At 51.2% G+C, this 18,045-nt stretch overlaps 10 protein-coding genes across 10 annotated transcripts; 4 read left to right on the top strand and 6 right to left on the bottom strand.

Annotated features, from left to right (window-relative positions):
• The first annotated feature begins 170 nt into the window (after positions 1–170).
• On the top strand, positions 171–1,355 carry BDV14DRAFT_169574 (alpha-ketoglutarate-dependent dioxygenase AlkB family protein). The gene has a single exon (XM_073768055.1). It carries the CDS (start codon positions 260–262, stop codon positions 1,289–1,291), a length of 1,032 nt encoding a protein of 343 aa, XP_073630538.1. The 5' UTR covers positions 171–259; the 3' UTR covers positions 1,292–1,355.
• A 585-nt stretch (positions 1,356–1,940) lies between these two features.
• BDV14DRAFT_207420 (glycoside hydrolase family 43 protein) lies at positions 1,941–3,205 on the top strand (the record flags this gene model as incomplete). The annotated part of the gene is made up of 3 exons (XM_073775133.1): positions 1,941–2,383; positions 2,456–2,644; positions 2,708–3,205. Exons 1-3 carry the CDS (start codon positions 2,069–2,071, stop codon positions 3,203–3,205), a joined length of 1,002 nt encoding a protein of 333 aa, XP_073630539.1. The 5' UTR covers positions 1,941–2,068.
• A 64-nt stretch (positions 3,206–3,269) lies between these two features.
• BDV14DRAFT_169575 (putative glyoxalase family protein) lies at positions 3,270–4,577 on the bottom strand. Its single transcript, XM_073768056.1, has 3 exons — positions 4,445–4,577; positions 3,721–4,349; positions 3,270–3,651 (listed from the first exon to the last, which is right to left on the bottom strand). Exons 2-3 carry the CDS (start codon positions 3,852–3,854, stop codon positions 3,378–3,380), a joined length of 408 nt encoding a protein of 135 aa, XP_073630540.1. The 5' UTR covers positions 3,855–4,349; positions 4,445–4,577; the 3' UTR covers positions 3,270–3,377.
• On the bottom strand, positions 4,168–5,802 carry BDV14DRAFT_188343 (kinase-like protein; the record flags this gene model as incomplete). The annotated part of the gene is made up of 6 exons (XM_073771052.1): positions 4,168–4,349; positions 4,445–4,487; positions 4,528–4,663; positions 4,810–5,077; positions 5,136–5,476; positions 5,528–5,802. The coding sequence occupies 6 exons, from the start codon at positions 5,800–5,802 to the stop codon at positions 4,168–4,170; spliced, it is 1,245 nt and encodes a 414-aa protein (XP_073630541.1).
• Positions 5,803–6,640: 838 nt separating this feature from the next.
• Positions 6,641–8,508, top strand: BDV14DRAFT_197943 (MFS transporter; the record flags this gene model as incomplete). Its single annotated transcript, XM_073772797.1, has 4 exons — positions 6,641–6,957; positions 7,016–8,002; positions 8,061–8,192; positions 8,274–8,508. 4 exons carry the CDS (start codon positions 6,641–6,643, stop codon positions 8,506–8,508), a joined length of 1,671 nt encoding a protein of 556 aa, XP_073630542.1.
• A 649-nt stretch (positions 8,509–9,157) lies between these two features.
• BDV14DRAFT_197944 (uncharacterized protein) lies at positions 9,158–10,262 on the bottom strand (the record flags this gene model as incomplete). Its single annotated transcript, XM_073772798.1, has 2 exons — positions 9,158–9,909; positions 9,977–10,262. 2 exons carry the CDS (start codon positions 10,260–10,262, stop codon positions 9,158–9,160), a joined length of 1,038 nt encoding a protein of 345 aa, XP_073630543.1.
• A 249-nt stretch (positions 10,263–10,511) lies between these two features.
• Positions 10,512–12,779, bottom strand: BDV14DRAFT_27135 (putative amino acid transporter). Its single transcript, XM_073776417.1, has one exon. It carries the CDS (start codon positions 12,612–12,614, stop codon positions 10,866–10,868), a length of 1,749 nt encoding a protein of 582 aa, XP_073630544.1. The 5' UTR covers positions 12,615–12,779; the 3' UTR covers positions 10,512–10,865.
• Positions 12,780–12,922: 143 nt separating this feature from the next.
• On the bottom strand, positions 12,923–14,601 carry BDV14DRAFT_197946 (Zn(II)2Cys6 transcription factor domain-containing protein; the record flags this gene model as incomplete). Its single annotated transcript, XM_073772799.1, has 4 exons — positions 12,923–13,693; positions 13,743–13,877; positions 13,924–14,442; positions 14,545–14,601. The coding sequence occupies 4 exons, from the start codon at positions 14,599–14,601 to the stop codon at positions 12,923–12,925; spliced, it is 1,482 nt and encodes a 493-aa protein (XP_073630545.1).
• A 580-nt stretch (positions 14,602–15,181) lies between these two features.
• BDV14DRAFT_188347 (uncharacterized protein) lies at positions 15,182–15,930 on the bottom strand (the record flags this gene model as incomplete). Its single annotated transcript, XM_073771053.1, has 2 exons — positions 15,182–15,751; positions 15,865–15,930. The coding sequence occupies 2 exons, from the start codon at positions 15,928–15,930 to the stop codon at positions 15,182–15,184; spliced, it is 636 nt and encodes a 211-aa protein (XP_073630546.1).
• Positions 15,931–16,587: 657 nt separating this feature from the next.
• Positions 16,588–17,942, top strand: BDV14DRAFT_27140 (RTA1 like protein-domain-containing protein). The gene is made up of 2 exons (XM_073776418.1): positions 16,588–16,812; positions 16,884–17,942. The coding sequence occupies exons 1-2, from the start codon at positions 16,706–16,708 to the stop codon at positions 17,821–17,823; spliced, it is 1,047 nt and encodes a 348-aa protein (XP_073630547.1). The 5' UTR covers positions 16,588–16,705; the 3' UTR covers positions 17,824–17,942.
• Positions 17,943–18,045: the final 103 nt, after the last annotated feature.

Raw genomic sequence — 18,045 nt, forward strand, 5'->3', positions numbered from 1 at the left:
TAAATGGTTTATCTCAAACGCCTACCTGATCCTGATACTGCCTGAGTTGAGCTGCTGACAGCTATATATAGTCCTGTACAACCTCGTTGCAGGGCTTGGCATTCAGCTATACAATCTAGGGTCTTCGCTGCGATCTCAACCAGACTTCTCGATCGATTCGCTGTGACATCATTACGACATGACAAAATGCTCAACTGCAAGATGATCGCATTCAATTCCTCCGTTCATCCCTGTAAAGATCAATTGAGTACTTGACACCATGTCCAAACGCACCCTCGAGTCCTTCTACAAGACAGTCACTCCGCCCAAGAGCAAGAAGCTCAAAGCCGAAGAGACAGACATTCCAGTCGCAACTTCCTTCAGCCACCACCAAAACTACCCACATCCCATCGCGACTCTGTCACCGTCAATTGCTACACCCCTTGCCAGCATCAAAGACTCGGAGTCGAAGAAAATCAACGACCAGCCACATCTTGACCTGCTCTACTTTCATCCATTGATTCCGACTTCGACAGCGCGCGACTTGTTCCAGTTTCTTCGTCGCGAATTGCCGTTTTATCGCGTACAGTATACTATCCAGCGTTTCGGGAAAACAACACAAATCAATACACCAAGGTTCACGACTGTTTTCGGCGTTGATGCGACGTCGCTTTTTGTTCCCGCTGAACAAGACGGACTGAAGTCAGAAGACGCAGGGTCGTCCGAGTCCCCTGGTTTGAAGCTTGTAGATGCCAAAACTCGCAACCCAATCCCCGACAACAAATACCAGTACAAACCACGTCCAATCCCGTCATGTCTCGATACTCTCCGTCGCCACGTTGAAGCCGCCCAAAATGACGGCTCAACGTACAACTTCTGTCTGGTGAACTACTATGCGACAGGCGACGACAGCATCTCCTACCACTCTGATGACGAGCGGTTTCTCGGCAAGAACCCGTCCATCGCATCAATATCCCTAGGAGCGCAACGCGACTTTTTGATGCGCCATAAGCCGTCTCAAGATGCTGGTGTCAGCAACCAGCCGATGAAGTTTCCGCTTGCTTCGGGGGATATGGTTGTTATGCGCGGCGAGACGCAGAGTAATTGGTTGCATAGCATACCAAAGAGGAAGGGAGGCGAGGCGCATAAAGGACGGATCAATATTACATTTCGCAAGGCAGTTGTAGCAGGGGGGACGAATAATTATTATAACTATAATGTCGGGAGTGGGATCGTTTATCGATGGGATGAGGGAGAGGGGAAAATGGTTGCGCAGGTTAAGAAGGAGGCTGATGGGGAGACCGATTCATGAAGGTTGATGCAGATGATATTATCGTTAGATTTAATCCTTATATAATACACATAACTGCTCTGAGAAGTAAAAAGAAGTTTGAAGTGAACGGGCTACCCGGGCTATACATAAATCGAGAACGACCATCCGAGACACAGTTGGAGATGGGAGGATCATGCTACAATGTAGCAGCTGCTATACTCCGAATATTAACCGCTATAGACACTATACTCTATGAACCATCCTCGGCAAAATGCGCGTGCCAACGTTAGGCAATGACGCAGTTCATCTCTATTAACCCGAACATTCCCCACTCCATCTACAGATTGCGGGGAAGAGCCCTAAAGCTGCATAACCCAGTCGACCGTTTAGGTCAATCACCGGCGGTTCTGCCGATCATTTCAATCTTCAGGGCAAATGTTTTAAATCTTGTACTGCAGTCCGGAAAAAACGTCATCTTTACTTTGTGTTTTGTGGACTCGTGGGGGGATTGCTGCGTTGTAAGGGCAAGATGCGAATATGCCAAGATCCCGCAGGAGAACATAGGTACCTAGACAGGGTGGAACGGAGGTTCTGGCGTATATTCCGGTTGCCTGAATGACAGTGGCAGTGGCATGACTATGCTCTCGCGGAAGCGCATCCGTTACATGCACCGGCTGCAGTGCGGAGGTGTACATAAATATGGGGGGTACTCGCCGTTTCGAGGGCGTTGTCCTGGTACTGTCTAGAGTCTAGCCATTGACCAAGCCAAAGACACAGCTCGCTCTAATTGAACTGCCCCTGGACTAGTCCTCCACCATGAAATTCCTCTCTCTAACAGGAACCCTCCTCTCCCTCCCCCTCCTCTCAACCGCCCTCCCAACCCTCACGCAAAGAGTTGACGAGTCCAAAGTAGGCTACTTAGCTGTCTACTGGACAACCGAAGACGAAAGCGTCTACTACGCACTCAGTTCAAACGATGACCCGCTAGGCTTTGAAGCGATTGATGGTGGAAGCCCAATTGTCTCGCCTACGCTGGGGACAAAGGCTATAAGAGATACGACGATTATTCGTGGTGCAGGGGACGATGAGGGGAAGTTTTATTTGATTGGGACGGATTTGGATATTGATACTGTATGGCCACTTTGTCTTGCCGGGTTGACTAAGAGTTAAATGGTGACTGACTATTGATAAATCTGGGTATAGACAAACTGGGACTCTGCATCGAGGAATGGATCCCGCGCGATCTTTGTCTGGGAGAGTACAGACCTTCTAACGTGGACTGATGAGCGTCTTGTCACGGTTGAAGGCGAGACGGCTGGTATGGCCTGGGCACCGGATGCAATCTGGGATGAGGAGCAGGGACAGTACTTTGTTCATTGGGCGGCTCAGTTGGTACGTCCATACATCACCACAAACTATGCAAAGGACCAGAAACTGATGGTGTTACTATTCTAGTTCGCCGAAAACGACACCTCCCACAGCGGCGACCCCGTCCTCCTAAACAGCCTCCGGTACGCATACACATCCGATTTCGTGACATTTACAGAACCACAAACATACATCGCCCTGGACAACGAAACAGCCATTGACCTAAGCTTCCTCGTCGTCGACGACTCAACAATAATCCGATACTACGTCGCCGGCGCAACAACATCCCCAGTGCAGGACATCAGCACGACAGGCCTCCTAGGCGAATGGACTCCCCTAACCGGAACAATCGAAGACAGTCTCAGCTTCGAAGCACCGTACCCGGTCTGGAGTAATACTGAAGAGGGTCTAGCGTATCTGTTTAACGATCGCGTTGGTGAAGATCCTGGTGTTGAGGCTTGGAGTAGTACGGATGTCACCAGTGGGGATTGGGTTAAGGATACAGAGCATGATTTGAGGTTTATGAGGCATCTTTCTATTCTTGCAGTTGATCAGGAGCAGTATGATGCTTTGGCGGCGCTGTAAGGAGATGGTGGTCATCTTGGCTTGTCGGCTAGTTTGTCGCAGTTATCAGGTATGCACCTAGGATGCGGTGTCTAAGGACAAAAGTGTTCAAACATTGGTATATCCTACATGTCAACAAACATAAGTGCAAACAAGTCCCCTGAGCATCACACAATCCACATAAAGCAGAGACCTAAACACTAAACTCCAAATTATTCCCCGCATAATCCCTCGCAAAGAATCGACTCGGGTACTCAACGCCCTTCGTCCCCGAGTTCTCGCCGGGCCGATCAGCCTGCAGCGGCGCGGCTTCGCCCCCGCGAACATGATGATCCCATATCCTTTGCTGTAGTTCTTGGAGTTTCTCTTGGGACTCGAGCTTGAAGCACGGGTGGCGCTTGGAGGTCTTGGATTCGTTTATTCCGGGGGCGACGTGGATTTGTTGGGTTGAGGTGCCGATGTTGAACCTATACGCTCTTTATAAGCATAGCTTCAGAAAGTATTTGGAACAGGGAAGGGAGAGTGGTCTGACTTACCATAGGATCGTCCCCTTTTGCAAATGCGGAACAGGCGCAGATGTCAGACCCAGTGTCTCGCCATAGAAAGCCTCGGCGGCATCGAGAGACCCCTCTGGGACAAGGAGGTTAATGTGCGCGATTCCAGAGATCATTTTGCTTGTGAGATAATGTACAGACAGGTGTATTGAGAAGATGACCGTGGTGCTGGGGTCTCGCGGGGTATTTATTTAAGGTGAGCCAAAGTAGGATATTTCCCCCGCATGAACCAATTGTCAGCATCGGCGACTGTCCGACTCTGATGCCATCGTCGGAAACGCTTTCCCGTGCCCTGGACTGGGTCTGTTTTCCGTGAGATGCACCTGATTATTGTATTTGTTCATGTTCTCCATCAGGTGGAAAATCATATATCTTACGCCGGATTTCCCTAGATGGCCTGTACATTCCGAACTGCGCGGGACAAGGTTTTCACTTATCTAGCCTGAGAAAAGGGTGCTCTAGCAGTTCATGTGCCTCGCTTCGTTCCTCGGGTCTCCAGCAAAGCATCTGCTTTACAAATGACAGAAATGCTTCCCTATTCGGACCCTGCAGAGGAGGGAGCACATCTTCGAGATGCCGCCTTGGTGTCAAATGCTCATGCAAGAAGCGACCTATACCAAATCAATATTATTAGCCGAAGAGAGAATCACAGCATACCTCGAGGGTGGAGTTCGAATATGCAATAGCTAATAAAGGAGGTACTTACCATCCGAGTCAAAGAAGGGACCATCAAAGAAATCTTCGGCGTTCTGGCATGCTTTACCGTCCACTCTGGTGATAGCTTCGAACCACCACGTATGTGAGCATAGAGCGCGACCATGCAAGTAATTCTAGCGGAGGAGGTCCAAGGAAACCGATCATCTCTGCGAGATGTGCTTTGGCATCATATTCCCCAGTCTCAGTGTGGATACCACGAAAGAGTTCGCTCCCTTGTAGCATGTCCCATAGCTATGCGGCAGAGTTGCGTTAGACCAGGTCGGACTTTAATTAGAGAGCTTGAGAGGGGTAGCATATCAGTATTCCCAAGTTCCATATATCAGCGTTCATTCTCCACCCGCAGCCGAGTATAACTCTGACGCGCGATAGTGGCTCGGTTGAATTGGATAGATCCCGTACTCGTCTTCATTGTCGAGACGCATTGATAGTCCGAAGTCAGTAGTATGAGGGATTGGTAAACTTCCCGCTTTCCTCAGGGGTCCGAAATTAACATTGCTGCGGTAGACTGGGCGGCCGGTTGGGGCTATCTTGTAAGAGACGGGCTTATCCAGCTCAGAGTTGAGGAAGTCGTTGAAAACATAGGGGTTTTCGAAGCCGACCATGATATTCTCAAGTTTTAGGTCTTTAATAGATTAGCGACGTACTGATTTTGAATTCAATATTGACTCTGGGGCACATACCAGCATGAACGACCTTGCAAGTTCTATGAAGATAATCAAGACCCGTAAGAAGAAGCCGCGTATACACCTTGACAATCGGGAGCGGAAGGACGCCGTCATTAAAACGCCTTCGAAACAGCGAGAGCGGCTCTCTCATGGGCTCATACGCCAGACACAAATGAGACCCCTCAGAGCCCGGGACACCGAAGTGATCTACTGAAGTCCTGAAGATTGCTCGGCGTGGATACGACGCATCCCTTGTAGCAATATACTTTTCTATCCCGCGTTCATGATCATTGGCTTCGTGAGAGGTCGAATTTAGTATCTTCAGCGCTACAGCACTTTCCGGTTCCCAGCGGTATCTGAAATAAGTAAGAAGCTGCCAGTGCCCTTGTCTTTGGGGGCAACTATACCTCTTCATGTCGCGCGCAAGCCATACTGTAGAGGAGGCACCCCAGCCAATCTTCATAAGGAGCTGGTAGGAACTAGAACTAGAACTAGAACTAGAACTAGAACTAAAACTGCCGAGCACTTCCCCTGGGTACGTGGGGTAGATCTGCTTGGAATTATACCCTGGAGCATTCTCCTCATCTAGTAGCGCGCCATTAGCTAGAAGCGCGCCCTTGGGGATTGGAAACGGTCTTTTGCGAAGTAAACAAGATAAGCGCGTGAGGGAAGGGCGTGGCATTTGTAGCTGCAGTGGAGCGCAGATAGACAGAGAATTTTTAAAGGTATATGGACATCGATCTTCGAAAGATCGTTGCATCCGAAAAAAGCTGCAATAGGTGATATCTGATCTACGCATGTCGGTGGAATGGCGCGTCGCGCTCGGACCACAAGGGGTTGAGCTTGGCTTAGTAGGTGCTTTACTTCCATTATACGTAAATAAGAACAGTTAAACCTCAAACTACTCAATAATCTATAATATTACTCCGTATTCTCCGCATTTGAGGTCCTCCTTTATAAATACAACCCATTAATAATATAGTAGCCGAGTTTGCTTGTTTTATGGATCCCGAATGTATTGCGGGCCGACGCTCGGCTGTTCGGCATCTCATTGTGCCCCATCAGTACTTTTAACTTGGATTACAAACTTTGTGGAATGTTTATTGCCAATATTTGTGATATGCTCGAATAAATGCCGCTAGGATTCGTTACCCATACCTTGAAGGATCTGTAGCACATCATCATCACTTTGTATGTCGACTTGAACATAACAGACTACGCACACAGCCCAAGTACAATAGCGGAATCAGGCACCAAACCAGTGGCCCCAACGCCCTTGGCCGCGGAAAAGCTCCGCTGATAACAATCTTTTGGATATGCTCGTTGGCTGAATTCGCCGTTATCCATACCTATAGTGTAGCCCGACCCACCCACAAGCAATTGCAAGGGAAAATTCACGAAACGGACCCGCCGCTCAGCTGCGCCGAATCATTGATATTTAGCTGCAGCCCGGGGTTTGCGCAATGTGATCCCGCTGTCTGTGTGTGTCAGTTTAGTCTACCGACCGAAGATAGGTACCTATGGCTCGGACCGAAACAGGGCTCTCCAGCAGCGCCAGCTCGGCCCTGGATTACGATGCCGAGTTGAGGTCGGTCTCGGGCCACCGCACTGTCGCCGATCGGGAGGAGAACCTGGAGCTCGATCGCATAAACACGTACAGACTGCAGCAGCAGGAGACTGTTGGGTCGACTCGCAGTCGTGTTCCGCGCGAGCAATGGCTACCTCTTGGGAATGGGAAGCCCTACCCGCCTGATTTGCCGAGTGTCGAGGCTTATATTGTTGAGTTTGAGGGGAGTGATGATCCTATGCATCCGCAGAATTGGTCCATGCGGAGGAGGTACGAACAACCCTTCCTTCAGAACTCAAAAGAGAGTATACCGTGGCTAATTGAGCAGGGTATGGCTCGCTGTCCTTCTCACCGGCGCAACGCTCGTAATTGCATACAGCAGCGCCATCTTCGGCGCCGCCTCCCCAGGCGCAATGCAGACATTCGGGTTCGGCAAGGAAGTCGCTGCCCTCGGAACAACGCTTTACGTCCTGGGTTTCGCAGCAGGACCTACGATCTGGGCGCCTATGTCAGAGCTTATCGGTCGCCGGATACCACTGCTAATAGGAATGTTCGGGTTCGATATCTTCATTCTCGCGTCCGCGACGGCAAAGGATACGCAGACGATGATGATCTCGCGGTTCTTCTCGGGATTCTTCTCGGCTAGTCTTGTTGCGCTTGTCCCGGCCAGTCTATCAGATATGTTCAGCAGTAACCACCGCGGCATTGCGATTGCGATTTACACCATGGCTGTCTTCTTGGGCCCCTATACATCGCCCTACATTGGCGGATTCACAGCAGAGAGTTATCTCGGCTGGCGCTGGATTTTCTGGATCCCTGTTATAGTCGGGTTCTTCGCGCTCATCCTCCTCCTTGTCTTCGCGCAAGAGACATACGCGCCCGTCATCCTCGTGCAAAAAGCCGCTATATTGCGCCGCCAAACGCGCAACTGGGGAATCCATGCGCGCCAGGAAGAACTGGAAGTTGATATCCGCGAGCTCGTGACGAAGAATTTCGCGCGGCCCTGGAAGATCCTTCTTACGGAGCCGATTGCGTTCTTGATTACGCTTTACATGTCCTTTCTTTATGGGCTTACTTATGCTATGCTTCAGGCTTATCCGATTATTTTTCAGGAGGTCCATGGGATGAGTCTGGGGATTAGTGGGTTGCCGTTCAATGGATTGATTATTGGCGAGGTTCTTGGTGCGGGGTTCGTGCTGTCGTTCTATAATTCGTATACGAGGAAGCTTGCGGCGAATAATGGCGTTCCGGTGCCAGAGTGGCGGTTGCCGCCTTGTATTGCTGGGGGCATTGCGTTTACACTGGGTTTATTCTGGTATGTTTTCTCTCTTGGATTACCTGGCAGAGGACAGAAACTGACAAGTACGCAACAGGTTCGGCTGGACAGGCTTCACGGCCTCAATCCACTGGATGGCACCCACAGCCGCAGGAGTCCTAGTCGGCTTCGGCCTAACATCCATCTTCATGCAGGGATTCAACTATATCCTCGATACATACTTGAACTTGTACGTCCCTTTCCCTGCCCCATTCCATCCTTCCCCCCCCCCCCCCCCCCCTCCAACCCAACCAAACTAACAACGTACAAGCGCGGCATCCGCCTTCGCAGCAAACACCATGATGCGCTGCCTAGTAGGCGCATGTTTCCCGCTCTTCACGCGCCAAATGTTCCATAACATGGGGATCCAGTGGGCGGGTACATTGCTGGGATGTATAGCAGCTGCAATGGTGCCGATCCCCGTGCTGTTTTTGGTTTTCGGGCCGAGACTGCGCAGGATGTCCCGCCTTGCGCCGAATTTGGATGAGGATGATAAGAGGTCGTGATGGATGGATTTTGGATGGGCGGGGAGAAGGGGAAGGGAGAGTTAGAGTGCTTGGATATAGAACTCTTGCGTTATAGATGGGGACTTGATTGTATATAGACTTTGCATAGATATACATATATTAGATATAGATATAATAGACTTGCGAGCGATGGCTTTGGGTTGTGATACGGGAATTGAGGGACATGCGCGGCGCGTGTCTGTCCACCCGACTGCGTATAATACTTCCCTAGATAGGTACATAAGACATGGACATCCTAGAAGAGAAAGGGACCTTCTGTACTGCGTGGTTTGACTGACGCAGGTGTTGATTATCCCCAAGGCTTAAAACATTACTACGTACATTGAGGTCGTGCAACAAAAAACTAATAATTAACAATAAACATAATAATAAGCACAAGCGAAATCCACCCACATCCGAATTACCTAACAAGCTCAGCAAGCTGAGCAAGCTCAGCAAGCAACGCCACAAAAATGCAACACCGCAATGCAATCAACCAACCAAAAACAAAATAAAAACAAATCGCTGATTCGCAAATTATGCCCGAGTGCATACCCAAATTTTCTATCACCGCTGAACGAACCAAGATTAAGTCAATCTCGACAACACCGAAATTATGTAGGAACTGGAACCCACGCCGTATCACATATCACCTATCGCCATCATCATCCCCAGTACATCCGCGCTCATGCCCAGTCTGAACCCCATACCTAGGCGCAAGAGGCGAAACATGCAACGAATCCCGCGGGTCTGCAAAAGTGACAGAGTAAGAGGAAAGAGGACTCGCAGGGGTCGGCCAAGGAGTACTCTCGACAGGCGGAGGCCGCGGAAGCGAAATACCCGAGACATTCAGCGTCCCACGCCGACTGCCACTGCTCGCATACGAGGGAACGGGGCCGTAGAGATCATGTAAGCTCGTGAGTCTTGTCCTTGATGTCGTGTCGATCTTTCCCATTCCCATTTCCATTCCGGTTCGAACTGTCTCTTCGCCGTAGTGGACGCGGAGGTAGCGCCGGCGCCGTTCCCAGACGGCCCAGAGGACGATGCCCATGGATGCTAGGCCTAATGGGAGACCGATGCCTAATGCTATTGCGAGGCCGGTTGAGATGCGGCTGTCTGAGTTTGAGGTCGTTGAATCTGATGTATCTGATGTAACAGGTAAAGTGTGGTTTGACAGGCCCGCGACACCAGGGATGACGGTTCCGAAGGGGATTATGAAGGGGTCGTCGTATAGACAGGTTATTTCGGGTTCGTCGTCTTCGTCTTCGTCTTCGTCGTCATCATCGTCATCGTAATCGTCATCGTCGTCTTGAGTCGATGTTGCGTCGCCGCAGCAGTACTCGGGTTCATCGTCGAACCTGATGTGCACTATTGATATGCCGCTGGAACGGTTGTATTCCGCTGGATGATAGTTAGTCCCGCGTTCATCTGGTTGATAGGATTCAAAGTGTGCACTGAAGGGACGTACAGCAAGGCGCATAACACCGGCTACCCCAACTTTGATCCGTGCAGCTTCCTCGGGCGAGAGTTCCACCGCGTTCGCCCTGTTGCATACATAAGCCGTTCGACATGCAGATGTCGCCTGAATTGCAGCAGTTGACCACATCGCCGGTGCCGCAGGGGACGTCATCGTTCGCTTCTGATCCATCAAGGTTGTAGCATATCGCTGATTCTGTGCTGTTTCTGCTGGCTGTCGACCCAGCGACGAGAGCTAACGGGAGAAAAGCCGCGAAACCGGAGAGTGTAGGTTTCATTGTCGTAGTGTGTTTCGGTTGTTGTCTAGGTGTCATGTACCGCTGTCAAGAACAAGTAAAGTCGCAAGCCCTTTATACGAGGAGTCACCGTGATAAGGCCACCGACGGCACCAAACTTCAGCGTAAGCTCAATAATGGGACCGCCGGATCGGATCGACTAACCAGCTTCAAGCTTATCACAGTTTCCTCGAATCAGCATCGCGCTGGTATATTAATAGGTCCACGTCCAGGTCTAGGCTGACATCGTGATCGTGCAGCGTCGTCAATGCTCGAGTCTCACTCGTCCGCGTCCAGTGCCGTGTAACAGCCCAGAGTACCGCGCAAGCCACGATCCAGACAGTGGGAACAAGGCTGAATCTCTTTGCGGGGACCGTGGCTCGAGTTGCTTGCGCAGCTGGGTATACTACATTGGAGTAACTGTAGCTGTTGGGTTTCAGATTTGGTCCAATTATAGTCTTGGGATGACAGGGGCCTTAAACGGAGGTAGGAATTCCACGGTCGGTCTTGATCAGAATTGTGTTTCATGTTTTGCTATCCTAGAATTTTTGTGTTGTTTGCATTCCCCGGATGTTACGCGAGAGGCGCCGCAAGATGACTCCTACCTCATTCAGCCATCCAACTTGAGATTGTGGCTGCTGTGGTGTAGACCATGAAGATGAAGCCTAGAACCATCATGGCGATGTCTCCTCGCTTCACCCAGGTAGACTCTGCCACTCCTTTGTAATGCAGGTACGCCGGATAAATATAAACCAACGGTACACAGGCGAAAGAACCGATGAGTGACACGAACTTGTCGAGGTCGCCTGCACCCAGCACCGAGATCAAGCCACACACCAAGACGGCTCCAGTTCTAAAAACATTCTTCTTCCACTTGATTCCTGGGTCGCGTTTGCCTGAAGCTGGGCCGAACAGCCTCCCTTCCACAATGCGGACAGGGGGGAACAGTTGGATTGGAGTGCCGACCAGGATGGCGATGGAGTACAGAAACTGGACAGTGTTGACAAGGCGGCTATTTTGTGGGAGGTTGCTGATGATCTCGGTTTGGGTATTCGATCCAAACGTGGCATACGAGAGCGCGCCAACACCGGTGAAGAGAATTGTGATGATGAACATGACGGTGTACAGCAAGCCGTCGAAATACTGGGGCTTCTTCATGGATGATTGAATGGGAAGGATGAGCCCGATGCCTTCGAAGGTGAAGATGCAGGAGCCAATAGTCAATGTGAAAGTGTTTGAGTTGAACAGCTCGACGTTCGGTCCAAGCCCACGAGAGGCTAAGCTGGCAATGTCGTAACAGTAGATGTATCCGAGACCAAACAAGATAAAGGCATCGGCAAGAAGTGCGATCGGTCCCAACTTCGAGATGTTTCGGATCATGGCAAGGGGAATAAGAACAATCAGCTGAACAACGATCAATCGAAAGGTCGACAGCGACTGGATCGTCTCAGGCATGACCGCAAGGAAGAACGCCCTCATGTTTTCAGCCGTGAAGATAATGCAGGCACAGACAAAGCCGATCTGCGATATAGCAACCGACGACAAAATCAGAGACCGAAGTCGAGAGCCAGCGATACGCTCTCCTAGGTCGCCATATCCACCACCGTATTGCCTCCGACACTGGAGCAGAAGATGAAAGCATAATGTTGAGATGAGAGCGACAGTAACCAGTGTAACCGACGAGAACAAAATACCACCATTGCGAAACGCTTTGGGCAAGAAGATAATCCCAGTACCGATGAACGCCTTGAGCAGTGTAAAGAAGGTTTTCACATTCGAAGCGTCACCCGGTCGAGAAGAACGCGTCCGCTTGTGTCTGGCAGTTCCGAGCAACGGGCGTCTTTCTCCTTCCTGTTGCTCCTCATCTCCCTGTTCTGTTTCATCCTCGCTCTCTTCTAGATCTTCACCCGCGAAGTTGCCGTATATATTCAAATATTCAAGGAACGATCGGTGAACGGCCGGATGGTCTTGACCCTGCTGGTGCTGTATGTAGTGTCGACGAAAACTACCGGGTTCAAGACTGGCTGCTTCCTCCTCGTACAGATCGGACTGACGTCGGGGGATCGCTGAGAAGGTATACGATCGTTTGTCTAGTCGAGCTCGCTTCGCTTTGGCGTCTAGGCGGTAGAGGTCACGGTGCATGTCCCCGCCCTGCAAAAGAAGGGAGGACTGAGGCTCCGATTGCTCGGGGTCGTTCGAGGGTGTTGCACCACTTGAGTCGGTGACGGCCTCCCTTTGCAAGGAAGCGGTGAACTGGGGATCGAGATGTTGAGAGAGAATGGCCTCGTCCCGCTGGTGACTAGATTCTTGGTGCGAGGACTCGCGGTGAGAAGAGCTCAACGAAGGAGTATCCATGATGAAGGGATGAGCAACTGGTGCTCAATGGGGGCGAAGAAGAAAGAAAGGGAAAAGGGAAGCCACGATGGGCAAATCCATGAGGAGTGGAGGGAGCAGGAGGAAAGTTCCAGGCCGTGGAGTCTTTGGGTTTTCTTGTCTGGTTTGGCCGGAGAAGTTCCACGGAAGACTCTGACGCAATACGGACGGAGAACCAGTCACATGACCACGTGCATAAAGAAACAGTGTTGCCAACGCCACCAATAGTATCTATGTTCTAGCCCGCTACACAATTTAAACCAAGAAAAACCAAAGGCAAAGTTCCAGGACTAGCCTGGGATCTCTATTATCCGAGGACTGTCCTCCTCTTTCACCCTCACCGAGCTACTCGAGTTGCCATAGAGAGTCTGCTCTGTATTTAGGTGCACTTCTCCCGGCGAGTCATCTCTGAACGGATCCAATCGACTAAAAGAATGCGTCACCTGATCTGTGTCAAGGTAAGGCATGTCAAAGTCTTCCCGATAGTCCTCGAGCCAGCCCTTAAGAAGAGCCTGCAGCTTGGGATCGTCAGTCACCATCAAAGCGGCCACTAGTCCCATCGTCACATACGACCCGCCAAACGGACGATACTGCAGAGCATTTTCTGCGATGTTTATCATTTCAATGGCGAGGTAGTTGGCGTCTGTGACGAGCTCGGGGTCGTCTGTCTTCATGGCAACAAGGGCGTAGTTCATGTACAAGGCGATGATGATGCACAGGCCGTACAGCCGTTGAATGTGGGCGTGAAGCCACGTCGGTGGGAGACCTAGGGGATTGGGGGCTTGTCCAGGCTTGGAACTTTCAATCTCGGCCAGTTCGACGCCGAATAGATTGACAATCGTGCGTGTCTTGGTATATAGGCTCTTCATCTCTGCCTGCAGAATTATGAGTCCGGCGAGACCGTCGGGGTTGGTTCGGCATCTGTGCAAAATGTCACGCATTTCTGCGAGATACCGCAGCGCCATGCCTTCTGGTGCCATAGAATCCAGCTCATTCACGACCAGCTCCTTCCATTCTTCCTGACTCAAGTCGATGTTTGGGTTGAAGAGGCCTTCAAAGAGCTGCCAAGTGTAAGTACAGATGATTAAGGGGACCATGGGCGGTGCATACCACTGGACCGCGCAATGACAGCAGAAGGATGCGCTCGAATGCGTCTCTAGGAGCACAGCTTTTGCGAGCTTTCAGGATCCTCGCAGCTCCTTCAGCGTGCCCTGTCCACTTGAGTTCTGCTGGACCGAGCAGATGCTGTTGGAGTCAGCAGCAGTTTTAGAACCAGACACGGCCTACTCACCTGGACCACCAGCAATACAGAGACCGCACAGAGCGTCTCTGATGAGCTTGCAGTAGCAGGGTTACTCAGACATCGCCGTAGAGCTCCAAGCGCGTTCGAGTACTTTGTAAGAGAAGTAGCAGTGACTTCCTTGCAAGAGGCATATGTCTGGTGCGTCGAGATTAGAGCGTCAATGGCGGTATCCAGGGCGTCGTTCAGACCCAACCGACGAGGAACAAGCATGAGGTAGCCGCCATAAGCCCACATCAAGTTATACCTCAAGCTTGTCTGGGGTGTGATGGCTGCGACAAGACCCTGGCCTAGAAGCTGGGCCTTGGTCATAGGGTTTGGCGCGAAGGTGGCGCTGCGGACGAGATCCTTGCTGTCTTTGGTGGGGGCCACAACATGACGTTTGGGCGACCGTCTCTTTGCGATTGTTGCTGGACCTTCTTCCATAAACTTGTACCGCTTCTCACCGGCACCAATGCACTCGATTCCTCGGCGCGCGCATCGCGTACAGACGGGTTTTACCTCGTCGCACTATTAAGTTAGGATGTTAGCGCATCTGCCGAGGGGTTGACAGCAGCTGCAGTGCTGACAGCGTCATCGTGTGGAGAAGGAACAGCTTGGGGATCAACCCACCTTCTTTTTAGACTTGCGGCAGTTGTCGCATCCTCTGCCTGATGGTACTCCAGGCATGATACAATACAGTTGTCTAAGTCACTCTTTTCGTTTCGTCAAGATCAATCAATATATGCAGAAGATGCAAAGTGCAACCTGATACGAGAGCTCGCGGTGTCGGAGAGTCGGGCGGCCGGCTTGGGGCCTTGGCGAGGCGCAGTGGGCGATCTGCAGTAGCCCGGATCTACTACAGCTTATCACAGTCTGAGTTGAGTTTTGATCTTGAATTTGACCTTAATATATTGCTTACCATTGGCTAGGTGATCTTGCGGCTGTGAGCGCCTTGGTGCCCCTGGCAGCCCAAGCCTTGCTACTATACTCCGCGTACCACTGCGTGTTGCCAGCACATATACACACAACTCTCGCATTACAAAAGCATAATTCGAAACAAACGCCAAACTCCATTGACTACTGATGCTAGCCTGCAACTCAGCCCTATAAAACAAACACCGCGTGTGTTGAAACCCCAACATAGCCCAGCTATGTTACACTGAAAGCAAACCGACGCCTGAATAAATATAGCTTCCAAACTCTGGAACAAACACTCTTCTAACAGGCAGGAAACATCTTGCTCACCACCACCAAGAGCAAGGGCCATCTAGGGGCTCGCGGGTCCTCCCGCAGCCGCGTCCAACTGGAGGCTTGTCGAGTGGACCAAAGCGAAAGCAGTGACCATGATCTCCTCCATGAGCTGTCCAGTGCTAACGCTGGAGCCGAAAAGGTCAAGGCGACCAGCCTTGCGTCGGGACCACGAGGGGTGAGGGTGGAACTGAGCAAGGGGGGTGGCGTTTCCATCCCTAAGCTCAAAGTCGACTACCTTCATGCTGCGGCTCTTCCAGGTCAAGGGTGCATTGTGCAAAGAGGGCGAAGCAAACCTGCCCTCTTTCTTGAGCCGTGTCTTGATGTCCATGGTGATCCTGCGTCCGTGGATTGTTGCCTCGAGGTTCGGGGCGGAGGCTTGGACAGAAGCGAGGAGTGCGCGTGAGCCCGCAGGATAGAACCTCATTTGTAAGTTATGGCCGGTCACGTCAATGCTGTAGATAACTGCGCCCCCCGGACCGCCCTCGGTGATGTGGATGGGTCTCTGAGACCATCCGGTGAAGTCGACATAGATCGATCGAGATGGTTGCCGGGAATGGTAGCCCTGGGTAGGATAGGGGTCTTGAGACTCCATATCTTGAATTCCTGGATAGGGAGCCATTGGATGTCCATCTGGAGAGAACCCCTGCTGTGTTCAATCAGTTTTCAAGGTTCAACTCTAGATTTAAAGACAAAACTTACACCATCTCTTTGAGCGGCCGTCATGGCACCGAGAAAGGGAATCAGAGAGGGAGAGTTGTCGGCCATAGTGAAATCAGCAATTGATCTTGTTCTTGCTCTTGGGAATGCTCCTTACCGTGAAGGTCGAGCATATTTATACTCATTCTGTCTCATAGATGGCGATATCCAAGTGACACAGTTTGAAGAACAGAGGCTCAGAGGCTCTCTGGGGCCGTTGTATATCGCGCCGCTAGTCCGTTTAAGGAACCTTGCTGCGATGCGAGCACGTGGTGGATGGCTGCTGATTGGCTGAGTACCTTACAGCCTGAGAGATCAGGTGTTTGTTGTCAGTGACTGTGAGTCCAGAATGCTTCCGACTGCTTCAGAGTCTCTTCAAACGTCTTGTTTACTTCATCCTCACCGCAGCAATGTTGGTACTCCGCACCCGCACAGCTGAACACTGCCCGGCATCACCGGGGTGTTATCAGGAGTCGGTCCATGTCTCTGAAACGAGAAAGGATCCTCGCCCTCGACTCTGGATTTCGTTGGCTGCTGCGCCTTGCTTGGCCGCTTGTCCGTATCGGGTGCCATTCGGCGCCGGCTGCTTGGGCCTCGATCCCGATTAGGTGTTCGTCTGCGACAAGACTGTCAGCACTTTGATGCCTTTTCCTCCACCCACGTCAGGTTCGCTTGGTTTGCTTGGGCTCTAACTGCTTTTGTCACAATGTGCCGCCCAATTCGACGCACGGCCACAGGGCTGAAAGTAACGATCGAGGCTCCTCAGGCATATATTGGACCCTGAATCCTGTGTCTGGGAGCTGCAGAATAACATTCACAAATTTGACTTGGAACACAACTGAAGATGGATAGTGAAACTGGGATTTACGAGTATAGGACAAGCCATGTGCTCCCTATCGTCTTTGCAGCTGTCCTCAGCTTATCCCTCGCCACACATGTCTATCAAAACTTGTGAGTGCCCTATGCCCTATCCTAAACAGTGTACATCACGCGCATCAGGCTCAGCCGCTAACTCTCTCTAGTCGCTATCGATTCTGGAGAATAACCTTCTGGATGTTCTGGGGTGCCCTCCTCTACACAATTGGCTGGATCCTGCGCGCAATCTCCAGCTACAACCCTGAACATGTCAATCTCTACATCGCCGCAACGGTCTTTGTCTACGCTGCACCGCCGGTCTTCTCCGCTTCAGCTTATAACATTCTTGGCCGGATAATGCACTATATCCCCATGTTTGCGTGGCTGAACCCCAACCGAACGGTGTACTTCTTCGTGTACATCGGTGCCATCGTTGAGGGTCTCACTGCGGCAGGGGGCGCACGTATCGCGACCGGCGCCACAGAAACAGACAAGTACCGCAGCGGCGCAACATTAATGGCCGTCTCAGTCATCCTGCAATGCATCGTTGAAATCGCTCTCGTCTCTATCGTGGCTACCCTCCACCGAAAGTGTGCCCGCGCCGGTATGCTCCCGTGCAACCTGCGCTTCCTCTTCTACACGCTCTACGGAACATCCACCCTCGTTCTGGCCCGATGTATCTACCGCGCCGTCGAATCGCTCTACACCCTCGACCCACCAGGTTTAGAATGCAGTTCAACATGCGAGTACTTCCAGCGCCAGGAATGGCTCCTCTACGCCTTTGACGCAGCACCAATGGTCCTCTTTACATTCTGGATTAATCTCCTCCACCCGGGGCAGTACTTGCCGCGTGACAAGACTAGGTACCTAGACACCGACGGAATCACAGAGCGCATGGGTCCCGGCTGGTTGGATTCAAGGAGTAAATTCGAGACGTTCATTGATCCGCTTGATTTGTCGGGGATGATGAAGAAGGAGAAGCATCATTCTAAGTACTGGGAGCAGCCTGAACGGTGGCCGGCTTGTCAGGATGGGTTCACGACGGGGACTGCGTCGAATCGGAGGGGGAGGGAGATTGCGGTGCCGAAGCCTGAGGCTGCTGTTTAGGTGGTTGAATTGATGTGTATGAATAGCATAGATTTCCTTTCTTTTCCTTCTTTATGTGTTTGTCCTTTGGATTTTTCTGATACCTGGTGCTTATGTTGTCTGTCTCTGAGCGTGATTTGCGATTTGCATGATAGACTTTGATGTTTATACCCCATCCAACGATCTTCGAACTTAATATGATAATCCACGTTATACCTTGACGAATCTGAGAATGTGCTATAA

Source organism: Aspergillus stella-maris (assembly GCF_047715825.1).
Source record: "Aspergillus stella-maris strain CBS 113639 unplaced genomic scaffold BDV14scaffold_13, whole genome shotgun sequence".
Lineage (NCBI taxonomy): Eukaryota > Fungi > Ascomycota > Eurotiomycetes > Eurotiales > Aspergillaceae > Aspergillus > Aspergillus stella-maris.

Excerpts from the sequence above, each read along its gene's own strand:
- BDV14DRAFT_169574 (XM_073768055.1), top strand. The coding sequence starts at position 260 with ATGTCCAAACGCACCCTCGAGTCCTTCTACAAGACAGTCACTCCGCCC.
- BDV14DRAFT_169575 (XM_073768056.1), bottom strand. The coding sequence starts at position 3,854 with ATGATCTCTGGAATCGCGCACATTAACCTCCTTGTCCCAGAGGGGTCT. Across the intron at positions 3,652-3,720 it reads CAAAAGGGGACGATCCTATG|GTTCAACATCGGCACCTCAA; the intron begins GTAAGTCAGACC and ends AAGAGCGTATAG.
- BDV14DRAFT_27135 (XM_073776417.1), bottom strand. The coding sequence starts at position 12,614 with ATGGATACTCCTTCGTTGAGCTCTTCTCACCGCGAGTCCTCGCACCAA.
- BDV14DRAFT_27140 (XM_073776418.1), top strand. The coding sequence starts at position 16,706 with ATGGATAGTGAAACTGGGATTTACGAGTATAGGACAAGCCATGTGCTC. Across the intron at positions 16,813-16,883 it reads ACACATGTCTATCAAAACTT|TCGCTATCGATTCTGGAGAA; the intron begins GTGAGTGCCCTA and ends AACTCTCTCTAG.